The sequence below is a fragment of the Columba livia genome, chromosome 1, assembly GCF_036013475.1.
Source record: "Columba livia isolate bColLiv1 breed racing homer chromosome 1, bColLiv1.pat.W.v2, whole genome shotgun sequence".
Classification (NCBI taxonomy): Eukaryota; Metazoa; Chordata; class Aves; order Columbiformes; family Columbidae; genus Columba; species Columba livia.
In genome coordinates this window covers 80354344-80373697 of record NC_088602.1, presented here as the reverse complement: position 1 = coordinate 80373697, position 19354 = coordinate 80354344, and the positions used below count along the sequence as shown (strand labels likewise).

The following is a 19354-nucleotide window of genomic DNA, read 5'->3' as shown; positions in this document are numbered from 1 at the left end:
AGTTAATAGCTCTATTGTGTATTTTATGGCAAGTGAAATAATTTGCCACACATTAAAAAATACCATTTTTAAAGTCCTCAGGTTATTCAGTAACAACAAAATGGTGAATAAATTTATGTGTGTGATATTGATTAGAACAACATTTTACATGAATAATAAAAATAGAAAAACTTAACACAGTATAAATAATTTTTGGTTTTAGTACAATGAAACAACTTGCTGAAATGTATTTACTTCCATCCTCAAACACAAAGGACATTCAGAAATATAATTTCTTATATACACATACCTGGAAACACAGAGAGAGAGAGAAAGAAAGGAGACTAAATGTTAAAGAAATGTAAGATGAATACTGTACTCTAACATTCAAAGAAAAACATACTGTATTCATCTTTGCATTTAAACTGCATGAATATTCTAGTTAATATTCTACCATTGTCTTTTTTTTTTTTTTTTAGGATATATGATAAGTTTGAAGCAAAATTAAAATTGCAGCTGATGAATGCAGCTGAAAGTATCATTTTAAGAGCTGCACTAAGGCAGGAAAGAATTGAGAGACAGCAGCTGATGAAAACTAAGGACACTTCCATTACCAACTGTCATATTTTTGTCATGACAAACAATATGCAGAGCAAATACTACTCCACAAAGTTATTCTAAAAGAGATTTAGAACACTGGATGTAGCTGGAAAAAAAAAAAAATTATCTATCTTCAGAGCAAGTGTGAAAGAAATAGTGAAGATTATAAAATATTTTATTTAGCTCCTTCTCGTATGTGTGTACACATGCATGTATATAACAGTTCTGCTTTGTCTCTCTGATAATAGCACTCTGTAAACTGGCACCATGATATAAATTAAGCCACTCATCTGACACTGCTGCAGTTATTAAATAGACTGCACTGAAAAATAACATTTTTAAAACCGTTTTCTCATTTCCCTTGCTGCTGGCTTGTGGAGAACACCTTGCCTGCTTCTTGACAGGTCAATTATTCCAGTGCTCAGCTTCTTCTTACCGATATGAAAGCACCCAAATCGCTGCTCATCTTTTCGAGACGCAGCCAAACAGGATTCCATTTGTTACCTTCACAAGGCCAAAGAGTCAGGAGATGGATGGATACTGAACTGTGACAAATGTCTGATCTAGAGGAAAAGTCTAACTGCACCAAAATTGATTTTTGGAGGTAGGCCTCAGAAGTAGCATTGCATGTAAAATTTAATCCAGCAGAAAGCTGCCACTACCTTCTGGTCACACTTGGCCTTTACCAGGGCTATTTGTTTTGATGTCGCAAAAAACTTCTAACACACGAATCACTCTTGCAAATTATTTTCTAAAAATAGTATACCTGGCATTTTTTAAAAGTTAGGTCTAAAAAAGCTTTTGAAATGGAATCACAGGAGACACGGCAAGTAGGATGCCTTTAAATAGACTGCCGTCCTTCTTCACCATCTGAGAAGCAAACCACTGTCATTAAACATTTAGTTAATGTTATTTTTGAAATATATGAACACTGATATAATTACAAAGACAACGTGAGGAATTAAAGGAAATATCTGTACAACTGCATCTACTCAATGTCTTAATTTTCTCTTGGAAGTACTTAACTTTATCACCCAAGCAAGAGGAAGAATTATTTACAAGGGCTGGCATTTGTCTGGTGATAATACTACATATTATAGGATGATGTGTTTTGAGGGAGACTTGTAAACAGACTCCTTGAAGGTTATATTAATCTACAAAGCTGATCCTAGACTGTGCATTATACATATCTTTAGGCAAGAGAAGTTTTTTAAATCTTCACTATGTGGAAAGTTATTCCACATGAACACAGTGGCCTTTAAAGTAGGAAATGACCTGACAGGCTCTGCTGGGAGATGAGGTTTATAAAAGAAAATGTCATTACTCAAGTATTTTACAGAAATAGTCAGGAGGTGCAAAATGTTCTCTCTTTTTCAGTAGTTCTTAACTTACCTTTATCAACAGACAGATAGTTAGACGAACTAAATAAACTACAAAAATCAATTGAAATTGGAGAGAAAGAAAACCTGCTAGTGAGGGGACAAATCGTATGTTTTAATGCTAGAAGAGCAATTTTGCCTGTAGAAAGCTTTATTCAATTTTCTTTTTTTTCTTTTTAAGTTTTGTTCAGACTGCTGCAAAGATATTATTTACTGACTGATTTAGGCTTTATAGTCTGAACAAAGAAATGGGAACCATCAAGTCCCAAATGCTAAGTCAGACTTGAACAATGCCTTCCTACACACCCTGCTACATGTTGCAGGACAATGAATTTCTGCAGCTATGAAGTACGAATGGCAACGAAGTTATCCTCAGGATTACTTATTTGTTGGGCAATAATCATAACAAATCAAAGAGAAAAGTCAGTAATAAGAGAGTCCATTCCAGAATTTAAAAGTACTTGGCAATCAGCACTAAACTAAACCTCAGGAGACTACTGTAAATGATTAAGATGCAACTTCAATAGGAAGGAAAGAGTACACTCAAAACCCACCAAAAGCATATGAGCATATTGAAACTTCACCAGTATTTCTTTCCCTTGCTTTGAAAGAAATAAATGAAACAGAGACAAGATGAACCCTCATTGTTATGATCACCCTTGTACTTTTACAAGGGAGATTCTCCAGGCAAAGGTTTCATTAGGCAGGTAGAAAGATAGGTTTCTTGTACATTTCTAAGACAAAAAGAAAAAAAATTACATATATCTCACCCCACTCTCTCTATTTTTCAATAAAAAGGCAGTCCTGGAGTGCGTTCATTTTAGCAAAACTATACACCATGCTACATGCTATAGATACAAATGCTTCTGCATTTCAGTAGTATAAACTGTTTACTATGTCTGCATCCTGCATGTTTCACAGAGGATTGCAAGGTACTTCAGGAAATCCTCTGGAGGATTAAATAGGGTTGTTTAATGAACAGTGTTGCTAACACAAACAAGAAAGTGGCATGTCCTTGTGATTCGATTTCCTTCAGGCTAGTTAAATACCTGTCCTTTACTAGTCTTCATTTCCCAATCAAACTGTTCATCTACATTATTACCCATTCAGAAAGATCACAGAATCACAGAATGTTAGGGATGGGAAGGGACCTCAAAAGATCATATAGTCCAATCCCCCTGCTGGAGCAGAAACACCTAGATGAGGCTATACAGGAATGTGTCCAGGTGGGTTTTGAATATTTCCAGAGAAGGAGACTCCACAACCTCCTTGGGCAGCCTGTTCCAGTGCTCTGGCACCCTCACTGTGACAAGTTTCTTCTCATATTTAAGCGGAACCTCTTGTGTTACAGTTTGTACCCATTGCCCCTTGTCCTATCATTGGTTGTCACTGAGAAGAGCCTGGCTCCATCCTCGTGACCCTCACCCTTTACATATTTATCAACATGAATGAGGTCACCCCTCAGTCTCCTCTTTTCCAGGCTAAAGAGACCCAGCTCCCTCAGCCTTTCCTCATAAGGGAGATGGCTCCGCGCTGGACTCTATCGAGCAGTTCCCTGTCCTTCTTGAACTGAGGGGCCCAGAACTGGACACAATATTCCAGATGTGGTCTCACCAGGGCAGAGTAGAGGGGGAGGAGAACCTCTCTTGACCTACTAACTACCCCCCTTCTAATACACCCCAGGATGCCATTGGCCTTCCTGGCCACAAGGGCACAGTGCTGGCTCATGGTCATCCTGCTGTCCACCAGGACCCCCAGGTCCCTTTCCCCTACACTGCTCTCTAACAGGTCATTCCCCAACTTATACCGGAACCTGGGGTTGTTCCTGCAAGACTCTACACTTGACCTTGTTATATTTCATTAAATTTTTCCCCACCCAACTCTCCGGCCTGTCCAGGTCTCGCTGGATGGCAGCACAGCCTTATGGCATGTCAGCCACTCTTCCCAGCTTGGTGTCATCAGCAAACTTGCTGACAATGCACTCTATTCCCTCATCCAAGTCATTGATGAATATTATGGTGTCATATGCTTTACTGAAATAAAGATAGACCACATACACTGCTCTGCCATCATCTATCCACCTTGTTATGTCCTCATAAAAGGCTATGAGGTTGGTGAAACATGACTTTCCCTTGGTGAAACCATGCTGACTGCCCCGAGATGTGTTTAATCTCAAATGCTCATTGGTAAAAAGTTTCATTTATTAGTTTTATTTTCAGAGTGCAGACGAAAGTCTTCTATTGCGGCACCACTGAATAAAAGAACGGCTGCAGTACACACTTTTTGGAAGACCCAGAGCCACCTGTATGTCAGAAGGACATATCAGCCAGAAGAATATAGGACTGTGCCAATGCTTTCTCATGGAATACTTACAGCACAAAACTGAATATTATGTCTAATTCTAATGCCAACCCTATATCTAACAAACAGAAATAATGTAGAAGAAATAGAGCTGAACATATGCATACACACAGTAACCAGAATGGTCACTATTGATCTAATTTCCAGTTCTAGGTATGGAGCCTGTTGCTTTTCTGACCATTTTACTAACCTTCCTCTGTGGTACGAGCAGACTTTGATTCACTGTCCATTCCTTGGAATTCATTGAAATAAGGGCGAACTTTAATTTCATAAGTAACTCCCTTTTTCAAGCTGACGAGGACAGCGCTGCGCTCCGTTGGGACTTTGACCTCCAGGTTCTGCCACACAGCTGGAGAAGGTAGGCCAGACGTTTGGCGATACATTACTCGGTAGCCCTGAATAAACTGGGATTGGCGGTCAACCTAGAAATGGCATTAAATAATACATCAATAAACATATTAAAGTAACACAACTATATTAAAAGAAAACAAAACATTTGCCTAAAATATGTTTTTTCTCATAAAAAAAAGAGAAAATTAATGGCTGCTTAAGCTGTGGAATTTAAAAATCAATCTGCCTTCTCATAAGTCACTGTTGATTAGTTGTCTATACAGAACATTTTTCTCGCATTACTTGCTATAGAATATTTCTTTCTATTTTACTTTCACCAGCTCTATTTATTATAACAAATACCACCTTAAATCATAAAACAAGGCCCTGTCCCTGCAACAAATAATGAAAAGAGAACTTTGGCATAGTGCTTACTGCGTGTAAACTTACTAAACTTGGCTACCAATGTGCTGAAATATGAGAAGAAAACCAAATTCATTTCAGAAAAGGACAAGTCTTTGAAGATACCCTATATGCTTTCAGTTAGTCCATTACTTGGCTCACAGCTCATCTTTTCATGAGATGCTCTGGAGAGTAAAATAAACATAAGACAGATGCAGAGAAAACATCTTCCAAGGACATGTGCTGTTTCTTGCATTCACAATCTAAGCAGCCTCTTTGAATCCTGAGGTTGTGATGCTCTCAGACCATCAGATGGAAGTAATGTTGTTTTTGGCCTATATTTTGTATGTTACTAGGCAAGCACAATTCAAGATTGGACCATAGACAAAAGCTGAAATTCTAAACTATCATAGCTATGAAGAGGATTTTTTATTTGAAGGAAAAACTTAAAATGCATTTTATCTTGGAGACGTTGCATGCATCTTTTCTGTTGGTAAAAAAAGGCACCAAATAATGATTTGAGCTCTTATGATGTTTGCATGAATTTTCCCAGAAAAACAAAGAACAACAAAAAAAAACAAACAAACAAACAAACACAAACAAACAACAACAACAAAAAAAAATAAACAAACAAAACCCAAAAACCAGTCAAAACAATTTAATGGATAAAATAAAACCAAACCCAGCTGCTTCTGTAGCCATCAAATAAAGAGCTAAAGAAAGTCCAGCACAAATAATAAGACTAGATGTTCGGTAAATTTCTTGGTTACAACTAAGATTCAACAAACAGGATTTCTTTTTTTTTGTTATTGACAATTTGTTACCTCAAAGATACTTCAGAATTAGAGTTAAATTTGACTTCTCTTAAGAATAAACAAATTCAATGCTGAAAACACAAACCAGGGCCTATTCCACTTCTATAACCTTGTTACAGTTTATTGAGGTATTCAGAGGCAACACAGATTCTTAAGACATTAAAAAGCAGGGCAAGAAAGAAGAAAGCTTTATTTATGAGAGCAAAGCAGAAATGTCTTTCATCAAAACTGTCACTGTTAAAAACCTTGCAACATATGTTACAACAACATTAAGCTTGTATTTTATAAACTTCTCTACATTCACTTTAAGTGAATTTATGCACTGAAAGAGGGATATAACTCACAATAATAGCTTGTTAATACCGAAAGAATCAAGCTGTGTTTTTAAGAAGAACATTAAGCAGCTGTTTCCAGATGAAGAGAGTCTGTAAATCAGAGTTAATTGTTTTTATCCATGTTTGACTTTCATTAATTAAATGTTTTACGGACATAAAGACTTTACGAACCTCATGTTTACTACAAAATTCAGGAATAACAATTCTTTCATGCACTTTGTAATAAAGATTCTCAACTTAAATTACATATAAGGCTATAATGCTTAATAATCAAATACTAAGTTTGATTCCTGCCTAACTTTTGAGTTACAAGCTGTGCTGAAAGATGTCAAAACTTTGTTAGAACTTTCCATTTAGCCTTTGCTGAGCTTTTAAGCTTTATTGACTGCTGCCTAGTGGAGAACATCTGAAAATTCAGAATTGACTACACTGAACTGTAACAGTGTGCTGCTACAAAACACTATGGAAATTGCTTTTTACATCATGGTACAAACACACTTATAAGAACTGGATACTAATTTTGAGGCTATCACACTTTCATATCTATTTACATATAAGTAATACATAAATCATTCATACACCTATTTTCCTCCTAGACTTCTGAGTTCCTAATCTGATAAACTAAACAATACAAGGAACATGAAAACAGAATGCAGTAGTACAAAAAGGTTGTGACATATATGGGTGCTATGAACAGCTTGACTGGAGGCTCAAACAAGTTTCATGGAGCTTCCAATCAGAAGCATGATTACAACAGAGCTGAATGATCTGCCCAAACTTCAGATTATTGACAGTGACTCCATTGTTCAGGGTCTGTGAGGGTACTTGTGAAAGAAAATACTATGCATTTTTAATGCTTTCTAAAAACATCCAGTCAAATTTTGTATCAAGGAGAGGAAACTTCACTTACTGTGAAAGGTGGATTTTTTTGTTTCGTTTGGAGTTTACTGATTAGTAAACTCCAAAATTGGATCATTACATGGATTAACCAGATATATTTGTGTGGTATAGCACAGATATATTTCACATACACATACACACGTGTGTGCATGCATATATGTGTATACACATACACATTGTATGTGTGTATGCCTATATATATGTATATGCCTAAAGCCTGTGATTTCATAATTTTCTCTGTTTGTTATGTCATACCAACAGCATAAAAATATGCTTAGCATCAAAGAACTGCATTCAGCTGTGCTAAGAATCAAACAACCCTATAGGTCTGGTATATGTTCACACACAGGCAGAGTTTCAGAAACATGCACTATGATTTGATGAAGCAACGTAATCATTTCTAGGTATTCTCCTTTTTCTCTTTGTGCAAATGGTTGCCACTTCCTCTTACAAAATACTTGGCATTACAGATATTGCAGGAACTCTCTGCACTGAATACTGGGATCAGAATATTTCTAGTCTGCCTGTGACATGCTTAACTACGCTTGAATTTGTACAAGCAGCAGTGACATCCTCTCAAAAGAGCTGCAACAGTGTCTGGCTAAAGATATGCTTTCTACCTCAAAAGAGAGATGGCAGAAAATGCAGATATTCCTTTAATAGACAGGAGAGAGCAATTACAGAGCAGGTTCTGCTCAGCTCTTACCTAATGCTTTAAGGTGACCTACTAGCATAATTTGTCCTGCATTCTCCTTCTCACCCTCTTTTACAACGAATACGTAGGGCAGGAGGTACCTACAAACCTGATGACAGGTCTCCATTTCTGCAGAACAGGAAAGTCATTTCCCCTCTGTGTTCAAACCTGCACATACTGCAGCTGAACACGAGATAGGTTTAATGGCTAGTAGATCATTTGATTAGGCTATTAGGTTGTTAAAAAGATGGCAGGAAACTCATAATGCAGCTTATGCTGCAAGTATAAGCTCTTTTGGGCAAACCTGCCAATCTGCACCCTAAAGACTTTCTGTAATATGCTCTTTACTATATAAATTTCTACTACAAAATAACTAACTACAAAATCTCCCAGTAAACAACATCAGCATTTATTTATCCTACAGAAACAAGACAAAGGAGGATGATACACTGGAAAACTGATGGGTTTACTCTTGAAGCTTCCAGTGAAGTGCATTCATTTAAAATCACTGCCAAATTAAAAGAAAGAGGCAAATAATTTATCTTTCTTGCTGAGTAGTTTCATAATTCTCAGAAGGCAATCAGGATTTCAAAGCAACAATTATTTTGCCATATTGAAGAACTTTTATTCCTGCTTGTGCCACCAGTCTTCTTTTTATAGTACTAGGAGACTTTTCACATTTGGCCACTAATGAAACTCTTGGTTTAATGCCCACTGTGAGAAAACTGAGGCTAGAAGTCCTGAACTATATTGAGGTCAGCTTAAAAAGTACTTTGAGCACACAATGTGCTGTTTCAATAATAAATGCCTAGATAAAAGTTAAAATAAATCAAACCCGGGGTTTAAAATTAGCCATTTGATAACAGTGGGCGTATCTGATACTGTAAGTCTCATCAGCAATAGATATTTCTGCACATTACCTTGCTATGTGTAAAGTTTGAATAATGACACATTTTTATCATTGTAATGCTGAAATCAGTATTATTTGTGAAGCACCCAAATGTTACGGTTGAGAGCATGACAGATAAGCAAGCATGTGAGACAAACTAATAATTTTTTATTCAATGCAAGCTTTGAATGGTATGAATTTAATAAGACCTGGCACCACAGAGTGAATGAAGAACATGAAAAGAAATGTTGAATAGTTCCATAAAGAAAAGATCCTGTATGTACCAGATAATTACAGCTGTACTTTAATACTTATGCACACGAGGGATAAATTTAAGGGACAGTGAAAGCTTAACTTCTGACATTCCTCCTCTGTTTTTTTTAACACTGTCTTTGTAAGCCTGACCTTCTTTTAAAAGAGACAAAATCTATGTGTATATCTATATTTTAAAATTGCAACACAGTAGCAGAGAACTATTTCTGAAATTTTAAATGGAAATTAAGAAAAAAAAAAGAGAAGAAGTAAAACCAAAGCAATCTCAGAAACAGGGAGAAATTGGTGCTAATTTGCTGGGAGTCAGGATGCCAGAAACTCAGTAATGAAGGACGTTCCTTGGCAGACATTCTTTGAACTGCACAAAGTCAACACAAAGAATCTTATGACTCTCATGGCACTTCTGTCCTTTTGTATCACAGCTTCACTATCTAACCATTTTAAATTAATAGCATGCACTCTTTATTCTCTGGATAGAGTGACTTTTTTTTCATAGAGACTACGGTTAATTAATTGGTTTTGTTCTGGTTGCTGGAAAGCTTCTAATTAGCTGTTCCAAAGATCTTTTTTTTTGTGTCTTTCCTCCCTTGGTCAATTCCAAAATGTCTCCACAGAGGCCTGTATGCTTGTAAGGTTGCATAGGGTCACTACTTTGAGGGATCTTCCCGATGAACTGATATTCACAGCATCCCTAACAATTTACCTTTACCATATTTTCTTCACTCATTACTTGTTTAGTGTGAGCACCAAGAGATTATTTTAGATATATATATGTATGTACACACCCATATCAATATACATAGACAGACACTCATATATATTTCTTTGTATTATAATTACATTGGTTACATTGCAAAAAACTGAATTGTTTGATATTAAGGTTTCCTTTTGTAGTACATGCTAAAACAAGGACAAGCCTATGAAACTGTATTCCTGATAGCTCTCACCCAAGAAAGGACTCGAAGGAGCACCATACAGATGTGATCCAGGTTTACAGTTACTGATTGCTAACATCTGAAGTTTCTAAACCACTGACCAATCTGCTTGGGCAAAAAGGCTTGCTGCAAAGCTGCCTAAGTCAGCCTGTCTTAGAGTCATGTAGCTAAAACAGGCAGCATTTTTAGAAAGACAAGCTGAGTGTTGAAATGATCAATGGCAAAATGCAGTGACACATTTTCTAAGAATGAGAAATTTGTGTGTTTCTTTATTTATTCTAATCCACCCCTGCCCATTCAAATCTGTCAGAATAAGGATGGTGCATAAGCCCCCACAAATATGGCTGAGTTGTGCAAAAATGACAGTAATCCCTATAATACACAATCTATCACCACACTTCTTATCTCCTGTTGTATAATCCCCTGTACACATTAACCTCTTAGCGATATTACATGTAGAAGACAATCCCTGAGTATTGTGAATATCCCTTTAGCAGAATTCATACTATATAATACAACTGTTTCAGTGACATGCAGTGCAGCACTATTTCTCTCTCTTCCAGCTGTGGCTCTCCCTCCTCTGGGGCACATGCCCCAAGAGCAAAGCACTCTTTTGGTGTGCAGCACCCTAGGAAATCTCTCCTATGGTTACAAATCCTTTCTTTCAAACCTCAAGAAGGGAAACACAGCATTTTGAAAGCCCAACACTACATCAGAAATTCTACCCGGTAGTTTGACCCCTCAAATAGAAACACTCTTAAGTCATGCCAAAATGATTCTGGTCTTGTATAATGAAAGGATGGTGGGTAAGGCTTATGCTGGAAAACCAGATGATATGCAGTGGATCAGGCATCAACACCACATTTCTGACTTTCCTACATGTGCCCTATGGGAAAGCTATTTTTGCATTTTAGGGTCACCAAATAACAGGGTATTGTCAGAAGTCCCTATGTCTCAAAGCAGAAAGTGCTTTTTCATACAGCAACTTCATGTTGATATTCAACTTTGATTATTTTTTGACATGCACAGTAATGAGTCCACAGATCAATTATCATTTAGATTGTAGTGTTAAGTATATTAATTTTTATATTCTCCTAGTCAGACTACTAGCTTGCTTTGAGCTGAACACCGAAGGCTTTGAACCTCCCTGACCTGAGAGAGAAAATAAAAATATAACTGCATTACTACATATCTATTCCTGTACAATGTTAGTTTATCAGCACACTCACATTGAAGTCAAGACTGGAGCTTTTCAGGGTAGTAAAAAAAAATGCAGGAATAAATAGGCAAAATTAAAGTAATGTCAAGGTAACAGAAGCCTTACCGTCCAGGTGACTTGAACTGTCGTGGGTGTCAGCACAACAGGATTATGAAGCCGTACAATGACATCTCCCAGTTCTTTCTGGACTTGCCTGTGATCCACACCTTGTGCTGGTGGGCTGATATCTGCCAGGCCAGGCATACACGTGAAAGCATTATTTTAATGTCAAGAGTTATATATGGTATAAATAAGAATGACTGATTTAAACACCCTTCATAGTACAGTTTTTAAAACAAAGCTGTGCTAAGATTTTAATATGAACTCCCAAGCATATCAAGTAATGCAAACAAACCATTCACCTTTAGCTGCTTAGGAAATAATGAAAAATAAAGATGTTTAAATGAGTATTCAGACTCAATGGCAAAATTTTCTCACATCTAGTAAGTGATGAGAGAGATGCAATATTCACTAGTTCAAAAATCCTTACATAATAACAATGTTACTCAGATGACTGGAACCAAATTGGTTAGTATAATTGAAGAAAAGGAACTTTTCTTGAGCATACATGACATTAAGTCATTATATGTTTCCAAGCTTTCTCTAAGTTTCCCCTCCCCACATACCATGCACACAGGAAATCAAACACTAAAAATAACATTTTCTTCTGCAAAGCAAATTTTGCCTTACGGACACAGATAATGAAATCTAGTGCAAATATGAAAAGGAATCAATTGATAAAGTCAAACTGAATCTGATCTATTAAAAAGTCAACAAAAACACTCTACCACAAAAAAATTATCTTCAAGCCTATGTCAAAGATTCCTTCAAAGTGTGTGCGGAAGTTACTTCTAGTCAAAAACTGAAGGAATTAGATCTCTTAGTATACATCTACAGAAAACTGTGACTCCATCTCCAGCACCACACTTGGCCCTAGTGCCCCATCCTTAGAGACTATATTTGGGTTATGCCATTGTGTTAAACTGAATGAAACTGCATTACATTTGCTAAATAGGAATAGCAAATACAAAATATGTGTTGGAAAATGGAGAAGTAGATGTGCAGTTAGTCTTTTTAGTGGTAGTTCCTGGAAATCATCATTTTCTGTTACCCTGCACCAAAAGGAGAATGTTGGGATACAGGTATCACTTTGCTAATATATCACCAGAGCACATCCCTTCCTACCACCTTAGACAGAAACAAAGGTACTTTCTAGGAGTCAGTGAAGTCTGAATGCCTTCAATGGATTGTTCAAGGACCTTATAAGGCTGTTCTGGGTCAACAGTTACAGGTGCCCTTACTATGTCAGTTGTCTATGGGGACTGCATAATGCTTGTTAGAAATAAACACGCTGATTATTTCTGGTGGATTTTGCTTGTATTTTTTTCCAGGAAAGGGGATTTAGAACACAAGCACAGATTATATTCAAAAAGGCCCAATACCTTATGGTCATGCCTGTATAAACATCTGTAAATTCTGCTTGATTTTCCTATGGGATTCACTAGCCAAAGACACTTTCCCTCTTTTTGGATCAACATCATGCCCTTGTGAAAAGAATACATACAAAAAGGGTTTTTTTTCTTCCCTCTGATAGTCTTAGATATGGGAATATGCAGTATGTAATTACTTTTTATCTTCTAAATATTATTAAGAAGAAATAACAGCACTCTTAAAAATGAAACTTTTAAATGTAACAACCAAGGCTGAATCACAAGCCTCCAGATTTTGAAAGTAGTTTCAGCTCAATAATTCTGGATTGTTGTGGGTTCTGATACACCAAAAAACAATACTAGCACAGACTTCTACTGATATTCAAATGAAGACGGTTCCATGGGTCTCCAAAGGGAACATAATCCAAATATGGAGCTTGTGTATCAAATTACGTCTATTCAAAACGATCAAGAAACAGAGAGATAAAATAAATCTCTAAGACAGCAGTTCAGACTGTTTTACAGGATGATAAATTATGCTGCTACCCACAAAAAGCTATGATCCTTGGTATAAAATACGTACAGCTACCCATGGCCACATTTTAGGTTAAGTTATCTTATGGTATAAAACCAACAAATTACCTACATTGCCTTGGGAATGGCTTATTTGTATAAACTGCATTTCATCATTTTAATGGGACACATGCCAAAAAGTAAGGGAAAAAACATGGGCTAATAACAGTAAGAAATGTGTATCAAGACGTAAATGTGGAATTCTGTTTTCTGGTATGTACACTTGGAAACATATGCATATGGGATGCCCACGGTGTAATGTCTGGTAATGTCATTGTCACATTGCTGGGAGACTCCTGGTGGAAAATCAGTTGATCTATCTATATCTTCAAGTACTGGAATAATTAAACCATGAATCAAGCAAAACTGATTCAAGAAGCTATATTCTGATGACAATGAAGAGTTCCCTAAAATTAAATTTGCTGCATACATTCTCTAACTTCTCTTTTAACAGCTTCCAATGAACTTACCATTAGTTGCTAGTCACTTAAATTCCAGAGATAGGATTATATATAATTGTGCGAATGTGTTTTTTAATATATGGTTTGGTCTGTTAATAATCTGAACAAGGAAACAACTATTTTCTTAGAGTAATTATTGATTTCTCTGTCCTTTTTTGATTTAAGTCATTCAAGGTAAACCTTTTGAAAATGCCTGACTACTGGTGAAAATATGCAAAAAATCCTATTACTTGTATTTGCTGTACTTAATGCCAGGAAATTAAATGCTCATCTATTAAAGCTACCACAGACACCTGTTGCAAATTAATATTATATAGCACTGTTATATTTGCTATTTTTTTTCCTCCATGGCCACTGTGAATAGGTTTTCTACTGTGCGTCAGCTTGCTCAGTGAGCCTGAATTGAATTCAGGCATAATTAGAAATCACATCAAAACATGTTAATTTTCAATTGATTTTATGATTTAATTCTATTAAACCGTAGGCTTGCAAAGAAGCTATAAATCCTGTACATCTCAGTGTGCTTGACTACTGAACAGTTTCAGGAAATGGAAGCTGCAGCACATGCTGTAGATAATTAAAAGACATGTTTTTACTGAAATCGAATTGCTTGTCAGTATGTCAGAAAAAAAGTATATACTTGACACTCAAATGCCAAACAAAGTTGTTTTTTTAACTAGGTGATAAGTTATGCAGACTAAAAGACTGGTGCAATGAAAAGCAAGAGTCACCCCCTAATAATGGGGGAGCAAGAAAAAGAAGAAAACTTGTGATACTCCGTGGATAGTGAAGCCATGAAATCCTTCCCCAACTCATTCCTTCAGCTTTTCAGAAAGCAGCTCTGTTTCTCCTTTTAGAACAATGATTACTATTTTGAGTAATTACCAAGGTAATTATTAAGGACAGATTTATTCGGGAATAGATGGGGATGAGAGAGGATGGATGTGATGGCAATGTGATAAAGAAATACCACCCTGCTATTGTTCCTCTCCATCCCAGACCAGCACATGATGGAATCTGACACAGGACACACAGACTCTCCAAACACACTTCTCTATCTTCCATAAACAGAGACAGAGGATCTCATTCTAAATTAATTGTGAAAGGAACTATTACTTTGGACTCAGAAAAAATTAACATTCCAAAATATTTTTAATTCCCGTATTCCAACTGGTTTAACACAGGATTACACTCTTGAATTAAGTATTCAAGCAATGTGTTGTCAAAGCCAACAAACAAACAAACAAACACGCTGTGAAGAGAAATTTGTGGCAGTTATACTCAGTTAGAGTTGGTTGTATTGTGAATAGAATTCAATAGTTATCAAATCCACAAACAAATGCAATGGAAGATCACAGCTATCAATTATGTCACCACCCTATAAAAGAGGGATTTCACTTCAACCTCCTCTCTTGGTTTATGCAGCGGATTAATACAACTAATTCAGAAACTTAGGTATATAAATGGAAGACCTATACTTTTCACAGAATAACTTCAAAATATTCTTAGCATGCAGATGCATTAATTTACATGAATTCTCTGTCTAAAGTTTGGACCAGATTAATCAATACACTACAGATATTTTGTGCAATTCTTTTGATTAAAACTAATTATAATCACGGTGTCTGTCATAGGCACTTTTTATTATAGTATATCCCTATTATAATAATGGAGAAATAAGAACACAGAGAGAAAAGATGCTGAAGAAAGGATGGTATTCAGAGCACTTTTCATAAAAGCTTGGGTGCCTAACTTAGTTTGCTTTCAATAGAAGCTGGGCATCAAGGAGCACACCAGGTCCAAGTGACCTGCAAATCAAAAGGTCTACAACGTACAAAGGATTGAAGAGCTAATCTGTCTCTCCAAATCCTCAAGTTGATACAGCAAACATTAATCTAATTTTCATCTTTACTGGTTAAGCTCGATTCATGGTTCCTTCACTCAGAGTGCTAAAGCCAAATGGCCAGACTGACCTACTGGTCAACATTCAGTTCCTTCTTTCCATTTTAGCTCAAGTACATAAGCCTTAAGAATTACTATTACCTTGTGTTCGGACAGGATCTGACATAGGGCTGGGATCACTCAGACCTTGTGAATTGATAGCTCTCACCATAAACAGGTAGATTGTATTGGGGCGCAGTCCTCTCACAGTGTAGAGAGTGGTCTTCACATGGTTAGCTACTGTTTGCCAACTATTGCTCACGGATTGACTGCAATGAGAAGAGGGCTGAAGATTATAGACTAATAGAAGGAAAAAATAAGATAGGGAAAGGACCTACTTTAGTAACCACATGTCAAGTGTAAGTACAGGAAAAAGTAGTAAAAGCAGAGTAAAAATAAAAAGATTTGTTTCAGTTAACTCACCAAGATATGATTAAAAAAAAAACTCAGCTGTCAAAAGTATTTCTCCTTTCAATAGAAGCAAAAGCCTTTGCTATGTCTCTAAAATAAATATATGCAAAAGGAAAGTGTGGAAAGCTGTAAAGTAAATTTGAATGATAAATAGGCCACTCTTGAACATAAACCTTAGAAAAGAAAAATCCTGTTAAAAGAATAATTTTCTATACTGCTAAGTAAATTATGCCAATAAATTGTCATTGGAAGAAAAGTATTCTCCTTGAGCTAAACTAATGCTCAAAATTTTTAAAAAAAGGTCTGAAAACATGCTTGTAAATGAAAGTATATTAATATTTTTCCTGTCACTATATTTTCCATGGGACATTATAATAATTAGATTACATTCCACTGTATGAAGAGATTTCAAGTGTGATTGTTAAAACAGCTTTTAATGAAAATCCCTGGCCTTTGTTAAAGTTATTGATGGGATGCCATTAAAGCTTATCTAGGGTGAAGTATCACAAAAGTTTAAAAAGAAAATTTGATTTTATTTTGCTTTGTTGTATAGCAGAAAAAAAAAATTTAAATATATTAAAAGGAAAAACAAAATGGAAAGCTAATAGTTTCATGTTGTTTTAGTTGTTTCATCATATACTGCATAAGGGATAGTGCAAGTTCCAGAACAAAACCAACAATCTGCACATTCAGTAACGTTCTTTGCAGATTAACATAGCAGGATGAAGCATTATCGCTATTACTTCTTAAATTTGCATGCATATGATTTCGACAAATTCTTGCATGAATTTAATTAAAGGATGAACTAAATTCTTTGTCATTTGTTGAACATCTGAAGTAAGAAAAACATTTAAGAATGTGCACATTTTTATTCCGAACCATATATTACTGACAAGTGAGAGGTATGGCCCATGATTAGACATACTTGGCCCAGGATTTCTTTCCTACCACATATTAGATGATGCTGTGTGCAAGGGAGCAGCTGGATTATCTTCAGCCTCAGACTGCAGAATGAAATTCTGAATTGTTAACACCAGCCTTTTCAGTTAAAAGTTTTATTCTCTCTAAGCCAGTAAAACGGATGTTTTAAATGTTCTAACTCTTTAATTAGTGCTGATTTAACAAGAACAGCAAATAAAACATGCAGAGAGGCTTCAGGACTGTCCATTTATTTTCAGATAATTTGTACTACGGTGGTCAAGATAAAACTGGCCCAAATGGTTTGACCTGCAGCATTCCCACAGGAGACTCTCACTGATCATCAAGACTAAGGGGAAAGTAACAAATAATGAGTACATTGTCCTGTTATGTTCCTGTTGACCTGAAGAAATAGTTAGACGCTTGTCTAATTAATCACTTAGAAAAAAAACGATCAATTAAAAACATCAATTAAAAAACTACAAATCAATGCCTGCCATAGGAGTTCAGTCTTTTAATGAACCTCTAATGATACATGTAGAGTCCAAAAGAACACCACAATACCAGTAGAACAGCTGGTAGCAGGCTTTAAGCAAAATTAGAAAGGAAGGAGATTGAAAGTAGAATAATTCACATACCTAAAAGCCTCAATGATATATGCACTAGCTGGTAGGCTTCCAGGGGTCCCTGGTTGCCATGACAAGGTGACACTGTTCTTAGTAACATCAGTGACCTGAGGTTTGGATGGTGGCCCAGGGAGGTCATTTATATCATAATTTTTACTGACTGTTGCTCCACCGGATTCTGCAAGGGCAAATACAACACAATCACTTTTTATCCTTGATTTTATAAATCTGATCAAAGTAGAAGATTAAAAGGAAAAACATGTCAAACATCTGCAAAATCAGCATAACCAAGGTTACTAATCTGTAAATAACTAAGTAAATATTATATTTTTGGATGAAGAGCTATCATTCTTCAGGTACCTACTGAAACAAAAAAACCTGCAAAACTCAAAAACTCTTTTTTCTTTAAAAAAAGAAAATGAAGAATAACAAAAACGCCCAGATTTGCTGAAATTTACATAAATATCAAAAGCTAATCTGCTAGAAGGTCCTATATCCAGATCAACTCCAGTACTCACAGAGAGCACATTGGACTTTGATACGACTCTGTGTAGGCATAATAGTTCTCTTGCCCAAGCCAATTACTGAACGAATCTACAGTTCATTAATACTCCTGTTTAGAAGACTTATAGCATACTGGTGTCACTGGAGACAAATACAAATTGTTGGAATGTCAACAGGCATTTAAAGATATTAACAATGAAATGCAAGGCATGTAAAGTAACCCACCCTTCCCTCCTAAACCTTCTCCATCTCAATTCCAGAATTGCTAGAATGGATTATTTGACTCAGACTGCTCTGATATAGTCTACACTTTCATTTTGTGCCAACTGAAAAACATCCCTGGCCATCACTTACCTGTCACCTCCAGCACGGCACTCCAAGATGTCTCCCCACTGGAACTTGTAGCAACGCAAGTGTAGGTCCCAGTATCGGACAGCTAGGCATGAAAAACAGTTAAGAGCAGTTTTAACAACCTTTTAGAATCAGCTGACAGAGTTGACTCTAATTTTCCATTTTTTTTTAATGTTTCTTGATAATCAGGACTTAGCCTACATTTTACACCAGACTAGAGAGCATTGGATATTTTCAAACAATCATTTAATGGTAGCTTACTTTTAGAGAACTCTAAAAAGATTACTCGCTTCTAATACTTTCTTAATTCTAATTTTCATATTCTTAATGGTACCAGTACAGCACGTAAGTGCTACAGAATAGATGTTTTAGACAGTGTCAGTCTTTGTATTGGTTACAACAAATGCAGGTGAAATCAGGTAACAATATGATGACAATTAACTTCTTAGAGGACAAATTCTCACCTTTCTTTATCCCATGATGACCCAGAGATACAGTTTCCAGTGCCAGGAGGGCTGTTACATCATCTTAGGCTGTTATGACAGATGAAGTCATTTCTATACAGGCCACCACACATACCAATATTGTTGCTGAGACTTAACAGCTGTTCTTTCTACACAGGCAGTCCTCCAATAAATTTTCAAATGGCAAAGTTAAATCAGATCCTTCACCATTCTTTTCTTCTGTTTCACATGGGATTTTATTTCAGGTTTGTAAGGCAATTTGGTAGCAACAAAAGAGTGCATCTGTATAAAACCATTGCAATTCCCTTGCCAGTTCATGTATTTCAAATTCATTTGGAGAAACCATTTTGATATTGCCAACATTAATCTAATTGATGTGTAAATTGTTCTACTGGAAAATTTGCCAAGTGTTTTGCTATTTGTTACTTAAAGATTTCTGAGACAGGACTAGTGAAAAATACAGAGATGGACAGAAAACGGTAACTTTACAAAGCACAAAATATACAGAACAGTCCTCCTACCGCT

The 19354-nt window shown here is 36.1% G+C and overlaps 1 protein-coding gene across 19 annotated transcripts in view; it reads right to left on the bottom strand.

The window, feature by feature from the left end:
• The window catches only part of ROBO2 (roundabout guidance receptor 2), a 1092721-nt gene that overhangs the window by 75646 nt on the left and 997721 nt on the right, over positions 1-19354 (bottom strand). For all 19 annotated transcript variants that reach the window (XM_021299764.2, XM_021299765.2, XM_065064248.1 and 16 more), the window contains 5 exons: positions 18369-18450; positions 17523-17688; positions 15658-15824; positions 11217-11338; positions 4510-4741 (listed from right to left, as the gene is read on the bottom strand). In XM_021299764.2, coding sequence (XP_021155439.2) covers positions 4510-4741; positions 11217-11338; positions 15658-15824; positions 17523-17688; positions 18369-18450 — 769 coding nt within the window. The remainder of the gene's footprint in view (positions 1-4509; positions 4742-11216; positions 11339-15657; positions 15825-17522; positions 17689-18368; positions 18451-19354) is intronic.